The sequence below is a fragment of the Ascaphus truei genome, chromosome 3, assembly GCF_040206685.1.
Source record: "Ascaphus truei isolate aAscTru1 chromosome 3, aAscTru1.hap1, whole genome shotgun sequence".
Taxonomy (NCBI): domain Eukaryota; kingdom Metazoa; phylum Chordata; class Amphibia; order Anura; family Ascaphidae; genus Ascaphus; species Ascaphus truei.
In genome coordinates this window covers 429,133,783-429,146,199 of record NC_134485.1, presented here as the reverse complement: position 1 = coordinate 429,146,199, position 12,417 = coordinate 429,133,783, and the positions used below count along the sequence as shown (strand labels likewise).

At 47.4% G+C, this 12,417-nt stretch overlaps 1 protein-coding gene across 1 annotated transcript in view; it reads right to left on the bottom strand.

Moving 5' to 3' along the window:
• Positions 1–9,646: 9,646 nt before the first annotated feature.
• Positions 9,647–12,417, bottom strand: part of CASR (calcium sensing receptor) — a 202,767-nt gene continuing 199,996 nt past the window's right edge. The window contains exon 7 of the mRNA XM_075592879.1: positions 9,647–11,761. Coding sequence (XP_075448994.1) covers positions 10,347–11,761 — 1,415 coding nt within the window. The 3' untranslated portion in view covers positions 9,647–10,346. The remainder of the gene's footprint in view (positions 11,762–12,417) is intronic.

Sequence of the window (12,417 nt, the reverse complement as noted above, 5' to 3'; positions counted from 1 at the left end):
GACCACTCCCATCCATACATAGGGCACCTCACCAGGGTGTGTGGGCAAACCTCCATAATTACTGCTGGCATGCCCATAACTTACCAGGCCTTACTGTCAGCAGGAGAGATGACTGCAGCCATTTTACAGCATGGCTACACCGGTATACACATACACGCCCAGAGAGGTAATACCGGTATACACATACATGCCCAGAGAGGCAATACCGGTATACACATACACGCCCAGAGAGGTAATACCGGTATAAACATACACGCCCAGAGAGGTAATACCGGTGTACACATACACACCCAGAGAGGTAATACCGGTATACACATACACGCCCAGAGAGGTAACACCGGTATACACATACACGCCCAGAGAGGTAATACAGGTATACACATACACACCCACAGAGGTAATACCGGTATACACATACATGTACAGAGAGGTAATACCGGTATACACATACACGCCCAGAGAGGTAATACCGGTATACACATACACGCCGAGAGAGGTAATACAGGTATACACGTACATGTCCAGTATTACCTCTAATCGACAGTCCTGTTTAATACTGGACACCTGGCAATCCTATCTTATGCTGGACTTTGGAATGTAAAACCCCCATAAAGAGGTTAGTTTGAAGGTCAGCAAAATAGCTTATCAAGATACAGGCAAATACAGCTGCAGGCAAGAAGCCGCAAGGTCTCCGGACAATTGACCTTCTTGAAGATAAAGACTTTTCCAACACAATTACTTTAACTAACATAAATCTGCTGAAAAAACCCACCAAAGACCCTCCATCCCCCCACACTAAGCCAGAGAAGGGAGATAACAGGAAAATGCTGACAAGAAGATACAGCTAGGGCAGGGGAAGATTGAATATGCATGCGTAAGGCTGCGCTTATGGTGCCCGCGACGTCGCTCCAATAGAAAAATGATAGTAAGTGCGATGGCGTCGGAGTGACAAAAATTTGAAAGCCGGGTAAAATTGATTTTTCAGAGACTGTCGCCACATGTGACTGTCTCTGAACCAACCAATCAATCACCCCGTCGCTAGCGAAGTCGCTGAAAGTTAAATTATAACTTTCTCGGGTGGCGACGCACTATAAGCGCGGCCTAAGAATGAAATAGGGATATTGTTGTGTGAGAGAGGGAGAGCGAGAGGGAGGGGGAGGGGGAGAGGGAGAAGGAGAAGGGGAGAGGCGAGGGAGGGAGAGAGGGAGGAGGGAGGGAGAGGGAGGGGGAGGGGGAGGGAGAGAAAGAGAGAGAGAGAGAGAGAGAGAGAGAGAGAGGGGTGTGTATACACATATACTTTAGGAGGGATCATTTGTCGTGACCAGCTGTTTGCTCTCCTCACACTGAGGCAACACTGGGCTATTATCCTACTTGCATGCGGTGCTATTAAACTAAAGTTACTGTGAGAAACTTCTCTGTGTTGAACTCGCCTTCACTCAGGTGCCCACAACTGATCTCCATATTCAGGATGTGATCTGACTTCCAGCTCACCATCTAGTGGCAGTCAAGTGAAGCACGGACCGGACTCCTTCGCAGCACCCTGACACTATGCCCAGAGGGACAGAGTCTGGGGCACTGCAAATGTAATGCAACAATGACCTTTACTGAGCACCTACAACTCAAGAAGCTCAAATTGCCCTTTTGCAGACACCTGCAGGCTACATAACCCTTAGGCTAAGGACATGGTGCCGCAGTCCGCGCGGAGGCTGAGGGAAAGCGGGTGCTTTCCCTGGCCATAGTACTCGGGCCATGGGGGGGGGGGGGGCGTTCCTGGGGGTGTTCCTAGTGACGTCATTGGGCGAACCGCTCACGTCACCGCCCTGTCGCGCGAGAAATCACTTTTAACTCATTTCTCGCGCATTGCGCGCCCTCTCCTGCGCCCGCACGCCACATGTACGCGAACACTGCTTTAAGGCAGTCTGTTTGCTCAGCGTGCGGACGCATCTGCGCGGTCTGAGGTACCATGGACGCAGCATTACAAATGCCTGCTCAGACAGACGCTGTTACAATTTCCCATCTCTCTCCAGACGAACAAGAAGTGCTGAGAAAGTCCCTCTGTCAGTGGCAGGTCGCATCACACACCTGTACAGCTCGGGGAATCCCGGGTGTGGGATAGAACAGACAGGACAGATTCCTAGGCGCCATTCTGCCTACTTGATTCAGCACCATAAAGTTTTTAAGCTGCGGCAGCGCTGCTGTAACCTTCCAATGCAAAAGGGGCCTGGCAACGCATTGCTCCCTTTGCCGGGGCATGGGTAAAAATGGTCATTACACAACATAGGGAAGATCAGACTCGTGATTGAAATATTAGATTTCACAAGAAATGTCACGCAGCTGAAAAAACATTTATTTTTGATTTTCAGGAAGTTGGGGCTATAAAAAAAACATTAATCTGTGCCACATATACAAGTCATGTGCTCACAGGTATGCTGAATGGGACACCTATGAATGCCGAGGCAGCTGTTTGGGACGTTTTTGGACAAAAATCCCCATTTTCAGTTGAAAACAGAAGGAAAGTCCACTGCAGTGTGTGTGTATGTGTATGTGTGTATATATATATATATATACACACACACACACACACACACACACACACACACACACGGCTCGACCCATGCAGTTGCCCGGTCGCCATGGGCGACTGCATTTTGACCGCTGTCGACTGCTTACCTGCGGCGGCACAAACCCCCGGTCTTCATCTGCAAATTCTTCTTTTCCCCCCGCCATGGCCACGCGCTGTCATTTGACGTCGCGCGGCCATTTTAACTGAAGCTGCAGGGGGAAAGGTTGAATTTGCAGGGAAGAAGACAGAGAAGGCCGCACAACGCCGTCGAACCCCATAGCGGGACCCCGCCGCAGGTAAGTGTCGTGAGGGGGAGGGGGAGGCAACTGACTTTGGGGGGCGGGGGGGGCTTAGTGGGTTTTTGCCCAGTTTGTCGGGCCCTGAATATATATATATATATATATATATATATACAGTGGTTGACAAATCACCAAAAAATCTACTCGCCACACAAAAAAATCTACTCGCCACCTAGTACCAAACGTGTGCTGCTTGGGCCAATATTTACTCGCCCGGGGGTTAAATCCACTCGCCCGGGGCGAGCAAATGTATAGGTTTGTCGAACACTGTATATATATATATATATATATATATATATATATATATATATATATAAAATAAAGTCTGTGGTGCTCTATTTATAAGGGTCTCTTGGTGAAAAAGATGGAACAAATAACAGCACCAGACTTACCAAGGTACAAGCAAAATGAGTGGGACTTTTTCCTTTGCTAAAGGTGGCACCATCGCGTGTTCCAGTTTTGCAGCCAGAAGGCTTCGATAAAGAGACCCCCATATTCAGTGTTCGACAAACCTATACATTTGCACGCCCCAGGCGACTGGATTTAACATCGTGGCGAGCTCCTATTGGCCCAAGCAGCACACGTGTGGTACTAGGTGGCGAGTAGATTTTTTTGTTCGGCGAGTAGATTTTTTGGTGATTTGTCGACCACTGCCCATATTCACTAAAGTATGACAGCTATTATTGATCCTTAATACCCACTCAGGTGAATGGCTGGTTAATGAGTGGTTAATGAGTGGCTAATGAGTAAAACCAGTTATCACACGTCATTATTACAGTATTCGATTGCCTGGCAGGGACATGTCTGCGGTTTTATGGCTTTCTATTATAATAATAATAATTGTTTGTTCTCATATAGAGCTGACAGTGTACGCAACGCTTCACATATAATCTTTGCAGGCAGGAGTCCCCCCCCCCCCACTGTAGAGCTTACAATCTATGTTTTTGGTGCCTGAGGCACAGGGCGACACAGTGACTGACCCTGGGGCAGAAGGAGCAGACATCGAGATTTGAACCAGGCTCCCCTGATTCTAACACGGTGATCCCCGTTATCAGAGTTGGGGTCTTTACTCACTGAGCCGCTTTTTCGGCTCTAGTAGAATAACCTTTACTGAAGCCACTGAAAGGGGTGTGGAAGATCGCTTCCTCAGACAATCTCTGTTGGATCTAACAATGTGGTTTTGACGCCACACTTCCAGCGCTTGCAGAACAATACCAGCATGGTGACACATAATGTGGTGTCTGGTAAGTAACCCGGTGCTTGTCAGAAAGTTGAGGTCTTGTAAAGGAGCCAGCACTGGCAGCTGACCTAAAAATAAATAAACATTTTGTAAAGTATTTAACAATTGTCGTCTACATTTAGCATAGGCTTAACTTGATGGACGTATGTCTTTTTTCAACCTCCTCTACTGTGTAACTATGTGACTATGTATTGAATTATCTTCTTTGAACAAATGTAACCATTCTCACACCTCTCCCAAATCTCAGCTCATCAACTTTACATAATATTTATTTTTCAAACACTAGGAAATGGCATCAACCACCCAGATGTCCACCGCGTAGTCATGACATTGCTATTACTACACTTTGCTCCTTCTTAGGAGGGACTCCTCTTTTAACCCCTTGGGTGCCATGCTTGGCTTGCCAGGCAGTGTGCCTGGGATTAGTTCGCTCAGGGTTTGATGTTGTGTATCAACTCTTCACCTAAGTATTCGCAGCTGCATTCAATCTGAACCCCTTCGGTGTACATCTGCATTGCCCCAAAGGCGGACAGCCTGATGGGGCTCCCCAAGAGCTGCTCCCCCCCGCACAGGACGAGCGTGCTAAGGCTTAACATGTGCTTGTACTTTGTGGAACGTCAACCCCACCCACTGGAATGTTAAGGAGCCAAGAGGACAAAGAACTTTGTGTTCGCAGCTGCATTCGATCTGAACCCCTTCAGTATATATCTGCGTCGCCCCAAAGGCGGACAGCCTTTGGCGCGGACAGCCTTTGGCGCAGCCAAAGGGCAGCTAAAGGAAGTGAGCCATTTGCTGATGTTTGGTGATGTTGAAGCTTCTCTATTTCATTCTGAAACTCACCAACCCTTTGTACCCTGTACCCAATGTATTGTTATAACTCTGTGCCCAGGACATACTTGAAAACGAGAGGTAACTCTCACTGTATTACTTTCTGGTAACACATTTTTATAAATAAATACAATTTGTTATATTTTGCACTTCAATTCTTTTATATATTTATTCAACAGATTAAATTTTTCTGATTTTAGGTGGGAAATGATCACTAATTGAATCTCTTCCGCTGCCCTGGATGAATGTATAGTGGCCTTGATGAATGTACAGTATAGTGGCCTGGATGAATGTATAGTGGCCTGGATGAATGTATAGTGGCCTGGATGAATGTATAGTGGCCTGGATGAATGTATAGTGGCCTTGATGAATGTATAGTGGCCTTGATGAATGTATAGTGGCCTGGATGAATGTATAGTGGCCTGGATGAATGTATAGTGGCCTGGATGAATGTATAGTGGCCTGGATGAATGTATAGTGGCCTGGATGAATGTATAGTGGCCTGGATGAATGTATAGTGGCCTGGATGAATGTATAGTGGCCTGGATGAATGTATAGTGGCCTTGATGAATGTATAGTGGCCTTGATGAATGTATAGTGGCCTGGATGAATGTATAGTGGCCTGGATGAATGTATAGTGGCCTGGATGAATGTATAGTGGCCTGGATGAATGTATAGTGGCCTTGATGAATGTATAGTGGCCTTGATGAATGTATAGTGGCCTGGATGAATGTATAGTGGCCTGGATGAATGTATAGTGGCCTGGATGAATGTATAGTGGCCTGGATGAATGTATAGTGCTTCCACTTCTGTGCTCTATAGCTTCGGGAGCTGATACCACTTGTTAAAGATTTGGCGTATGGATCTCTGACTCGCGTGTATCAGCTATCATTGCAGAATTTTTCTTTAGTGTACATAACACGCACACTATATAGAAGACCCATTCACTTATAGGATCATTTAGAAGCGCCTCTTGAAACAGGTTTTTAGTTGGTTTACTGTAGTGGTTGAACATGACCTGATATTGCTTCTTATCAGTCATTCCTTGGAGTTGCTAGCCGCAGATTCAGTGTATAACGTCCCATGTGGCCTCTGACTGTATTGCAGGGGTGGCCAACTCCAGTCCTCAAGGGCCACCAACAGGTCAGGTATTCAGGATATCCCTGCTTCAGCACATGTGGCTTAATGGATGGAGCCACCTGTGCTGAAGCAGGGACTGACTGAGCCACCTGTGCTGAAGCACGGATATCCTGAAAACCTGACCCGTTGGTGGCCCTTGAGACCTGCAGTTGCCCGCCCCTGCTGTATTGTGTCACAGGGTCTGATGCTGCACACTGTCATGAAACCCGGACGCAGCGCACACGGGAAAACCCCGCAGCGCACACGGGAAAACGCCGCAGCGTGTTGATCAGAGGAAAGGAATCTTATTGCACGTTTATCCTTTGCTATGTCTGATGCAAATCTCTGTATTACAGGCAGGTATAACGTGACTCGGCATTTACAGCAGCAGTCCTGGAGACACTTGTGTAAAAAATAAATAAATAGGTTTGAAGCATGGGGTCTTCAGAGCTGCACCCCATTAATTTCAGCTTTCGGGGACCACCTGCTTCCCGAGATACTTACTTCTGAAGGCAGTGCCGGTAGGAGCCCCGGCTGGCGGTTTCAAAGTGGCACGTCCTGCAAGCCAATAGGAAGCCGCGATGTCATCTCTCATGACTTCCTTATTGGCCCATGCGAAGCAGGAGATTTAAACTGCGCAGAGATACCGGTACCCCCTACTGAGGCGAGGGTCTCAGGAAGCAGGGGGTCCCCAGAGCTGAAATCAGCGCGGGTCAGCTAAGGAGACCGCCTGCTTCAAACCCAGTAAAAAAAAAACCAAGGTATCGCCAGGAGCGCTGGTTTAAAAGGACAGTCCCCGAGAGGGCGCTGACAAATCCCATCAATAAACACCTAATTAGTGTAATTAGAAGGATTCAGTAGCCCGTTCACTTACTTGTATCCGGCGGGAAACGAACATGATTTCTCCCTCGCTCCGGCTGTTCACGGTTACCTGTTAGGCTAATGAGGGGTTTATTCCTTAAATGAAGTGGAGCACTATATACCTGATTTGAGGGCGGACCAACAGTCTTATCACTCAAAGAGATTAGATAAATATTGTAAAAACTCGCCATATCTTTTGTCCACCGTGAAAACCTCAAACGATTTTTTTTTTTGGCACCAATTACCTACATTTAAACTACGAAACATTCCACTTTGATACTCGGAGGGACTACACCTTTTAAATGCAGGTTGTTTATTAAATTAAGTAATCTAAGACACCATTGTTTAACTTCTGCTTTAGGTTAGACCAGGGGCGGGCAACTCCACTCCTCAAGGGCCGCCAACAGGTCAGGCTTTAAGGATATCCCTGCTTCAGCACAGGTGGCACAATCAGTGGCTCCGTCCATTGAGCCACCTGTGTTGAAGCAGGGACTGATTGAGCCACCTGTGTTGAAGCAGGGACTGATTGGGCCACCTGTGCTGAAGCAGGGGCGGATTGAGCCACCTGTGCTGAAGCAGGGATATCATTAAAACCTGACCTGTTGGTGGCCCTTGAGGACTGGAGTTGCCCGCCCGTGGGTTGGACTGTACGAATTTGTAGCCAGGAATGTTTTTTTTTACCCTGGCAGTCCCGCAAAAGAAAATCCCCACGAAATAATTGAAATGAAAGAGAAGCGCGGGTGAATGAACGAGGGAGGGAAGATGACGTTTTATTGGCGATAGCTTTAGCAAGTAGATTCTATCTTCCTTCACATAGGGGATGTCACACTGATTGTAATTTCCCTTCTGCATAGAATTCCAGGGCGGATTGGGCGCCGAGGATATAACAGGACAGCGTTTAACCCTACTGCCCGACATTAAACCAGTCTGTATATCCCATAATGCAAAGTGCCTACACCCAATGGTTTTACCCGGTGTCTCACGCGCAGGCGTCATCCCGTGTGCTGCCAAGCTGCTTCCCTGAGCCGGAGAAGATATTAGCCCCAGTCATTTGAGTGGAGACCGTTCCCTTCTTCGCCCCCCCCCCCCCCCCCCCCCGGGAAGAGGCTTTGCAGCATACTCAATACGGACCGCCGAAGTAACCGGACCATGTTGATAGATAAAAGATACCTGCTCTCCACAGCTCACTGTTCTAGAGCGAGAACCCTACATTTGTATGTCAAGCGCACACATTTTATTGTTTCTGTTTATCATTGGAGACCCAGATTTATAATACATGGGGTGAGTTAGCCTGTGTGATAACAGATTGCTACATTCCAGGCATTTGTTCCCTCCTCACTGCCCCACGTGTAAGGCAGTCCGTGGTTGCATAAGAGGTAGGTGTATACAGGGGTGGGCAACTCCAGTCTTCAAGTGCTACCAACAGGTCAGGTTTTTAGGATATCCCTGCGTCACAACAGGTGACTCAATCAGCCCCAGCTTCAGCACAGGTGGCTCAATCAGTGGCTCAGTCAAAGACTGAGCCACTGATTGAGCCACCTGTGCTGAAGCAGTGATTTCCTGAAAACCTGACCTGTTGGTGGTCCTTGAGGACTGGAATTGCCCACCCTTGGTGTATACTAACGCAGAGGTTCCCACCACCACTTCTCAACGACCCCTAACCGTGCGGATTTAAGGCTATCCTCACATTAGCACAGGTCGCCCAATCATTTTGACTGAACCCCCCTGGACTCAAGCAGGGGTATCCTTAAAACCTGACCGGGTTGGTAGTCCCTGAGGTCTGGAGTTAGGAACCTATGTCCCAATGTATCAGTAGGTCTGAATTTGGAAGTACGGCGTCTACACACAGAGCCAGATCTAATCTACTTTCACAGGGTCCCCGGTAACATCCAATTCACAATGACTTTAATGTAACTGGTATATCATTAAAAAAACAACGCCCTACTACACACGAAAGTACTACGCTCAACGAGTGATATCCCTACTCATGCTCAAGACATCAAATACTGAAAACTTTCTATGGATCTCAGTGAGCGTGGGAGCTTTTAGATAGAGAGCCCTGTCCCTCACGGTGAGAAAGGCTTTGTAAAGAGTGACAAAGGCCAATCGGCTGAAACGCGTCAAAGGATCTGTCAGCTCCACACTCGTTGCAATAAAGTTTTTTTGAATCACGTGACCGGCCTTCATTCTGTTTGCACGGCGGTGCATCGCGTCTTTTCCCTTCACGAGGTGTTCCTGCTCACACTCATCGTTTCCGGTCGCACGCCGGGTTGCTGTGCTGGCCGCACACCACCTCACCGCCGGTCATAGACCACCCATCACGGCGGATGAGTCGTTCGAGGGTTGGCGGTGCTACGCATCAGGAAGATTTTCTACAGGCACGCCACCTACGGCTACATCTGGGTGAGTCCCTCTATACAATCATTATAGTGCTCCGGGGGCAATTGCTGGGAGAGACTGCTATCACCTGGTGAGCTTTGCCTAAGACCTACAATTTATTCATTGAATTTGGCCATCTTCAGCAACTTACCTATACTTCTTGAGCACCTAGTTGGTTCACTTTATGTGTACCTGTGTGTACCTTTGTAAAGAGTGAAGCTGCCCCCAGCTCATGGTTCTAAAATCTAAAAGTAAGAGGGCGATCTCTTTGGGGTGAGACTTCTTTGGGCTGCACCGTGATACCCTGCAGCACCACATCTAATGTTAATGTATCGTTTGTAATCCCCTCCGCGGCAGAGGTGCGGGAAAGACATCGCTTCGCAAAGACTTTCCAACAAGTAGTTTATTAATGTGCTAACATGTCACTTATCTTCCCTTTTGGTTACACTGAGAATACTGGACCATTTATACAGCAACGTCTTTATCTGCACGGCTATGCAATACGATAACGGGATACTCTGCCATTCTCTCGTTCCATTTACAATCTATGGTGGTTACAGGAGTATTCCGTCATTAATACAGATAATAGAACTCATCTTACCTACCACATATATTAAGGCATCAGTTACGATGCACACTGAATGTCTTTTACGCGGACTTGTTGCACTCACTAGAGACATTCCTGTTACTAGGAAGCATTATGCGGGTTTAAGCGACTATATAAACAGGATACAATGTCTTGTGAATCCCTGGCTCCTCCGCCTACATTATTATTAAACACAAGCAACACAGTTGGAGAGCTATAGCGGCAGGGTTATCAGTGCGTCTCTGTATGGTTTCCACCGGCGGTTAGTGTCTGGGCAAGGTAACTGTTTGGCAGAAGCTTCTTTCGTCCTTACAATCAGGTTGGAAATACGACCCTGCTTTCCTTCGAAGCACTGACGGGTTTGGGAGCGAGAGGTCTTTGATTGTTCAGCCTTGGCCAGTGTTATCTTACTACACTATGTTGATACTCCTACATTTCAGATGGGCCCTATAGTGCATTTAAGTGCAATTATTACGAGTTTATTGTGTTTTCTGTAATGTCACCATCCACGGCATTCTTTGCATTCCCCATCTGAGTTGAAGGTAGTTCTGTGCTTTGGTTCTCTAGATTGGTTTGGCTGGCAGACTCCTGGGACTCTGTCTCATCAATGTTGGAGGCTGTTCTGAAGCTTGACTCGCTTCCTCCATCACTGTTCTGGAGTGGCAGCAGAGCCTTGTGCCTCATCAGGCTGTCATCACTGTTCTTGCCTTCCAGTGAGTTCTTGGGTTTCATTGTTTTGTTAGCCACAGCATTCTTTTGGGGCTCATCAAAGCTCAGTGACAGGGTGACTGTACCACTGCCGAAGCTTACTTTTTGCTTGCATCCTCGGGCCCTTTCTCCAGCAGAAAAGGGTTCCTCGTGGTTGCCCTTACTGCTGATTGAGGACGATGGCGTGGAACCTGTAGATCCTCCCAAGCTATTGGACCTTTTGTGAGAGACGTTGCTACGCCTCAAGGTGGCCCTGGCTGCCACCTTAAAAGCATGGGCTACTGTACTGCAACGGACTTCTTCAATTGTATTTCTGGAGGGCTTAAACAAGATGATGTAGATTTTGTTAAAAAAGATGCAGGCTAGCAGGCCGAAGCTGGAAGCCAAGATAGCGATGACCTCAACTGCAGAAACAAACTTCCCATAGGTGCTTGAATACGCTGGGATGAAGGAGATCCAGACAATGAAAAAAATGAGCATACTAAAAGTGATGAACTTGGCCTCGTTGAAGTTTTCCGGCAGCTTTCTGGCCTTGAAGGCAAAGAAAAAGCAGATGGCAGCCAGCAGACAGGTGTAGCCAATCAGGAACCCCAGTGCCATCAAGGACCCTTCGTGACACGTGATAAAAATAATCTCATCTTCCAGCTCCTGATTCCTGTAGCTCAACGGGGGAGCTGTGTACAGCCATATAACGCAGGTCACAATCTGCACGAAGGTGCAAAGGAATACCAGGAGGAACTGGAGGTTCAGTCCCCACCACTTCCGGTGGAAGCTTGTAGGGATTTTTGCTTCGAAGACAAGGAGGACGCGGTTGGTCTTTACTAGAATGCAAGAGATGCACAGGACAAAACTGATGCCAAACGCCGGTTGTCGTAACCGGCACGTCCAATCCTGTGGCTCGCCGATAAAAAACAATGAGCTGGAAAAGCAGCAGAGCAAGGAGAAGAGGAGGAGGTAGGACAGCTCGCGGTTTGTAGCTTTGACAATGGGAGTGTTGCGGAATTTTATGAAAACACCAAGAACAAAGGAAGTTAGGACTATTCCCAAGATGGCAAACATGGTAAGCGCAATGCCAAAGGGCTCTGTCCAGGACAGGAACTCTATCTGCTTGGCAATGCAGAACGTGTGGTTTTCATTGGACCAGTAATCTTCGGCACATTTTTCACAGGCACTTGCATCTGAAAAAGTCAGAAGAACATCAGTTTTGTTAGAACTGTTGCACTTATGTATTGTATTGTATGTCTTTATTTGTATAGCGCCATTGATGTATATAGCGCTTCACAGTCATAGTACACATGGTAATCATATAAATAACAAATAATATAAATAACAAGTCATAATAATAAGTGCTTCAGACATAAACGTAACATTTAGGAAGAGGAGTCCCTGCTCCGAGGAGCTTACAATCTAATTGGTAGGTAGGAGGAACATACAGAGACAGGAGGGGGGGATTTTGGTAAGTGCTTCTGCAGGGGGCCAAGCTCTATGCATCATGTGTCTAGTAATATTTACGCTGCTACTCATATGCTTCTTTAAGCAAGTGTGTCTTAAGGTGGGCCTTAAAGGTGGATAGAGAGGGTGCTAGCTGGGTATTGAGGGGAAGGGCATTCCAGAGGTGTGGGGCAGTCAGTGAGGAAGGTTTAAGGCGGGAGAGGAGTTTAGATACAAAGGGGTAGAGAGAAGACATCCTTGAGTAGAACGCAAGAGTCGGGATGGTGCATAGCGAGAAATTAGGGCTGAGATGTAAGGAGGGGCAGAAGAGTGTAAAGCTTTAAAAGTGAGGAGGAGAATTGGGTGTGAGGTGCGGGATTTGATCGGAAGCCAGGAGAGTGAT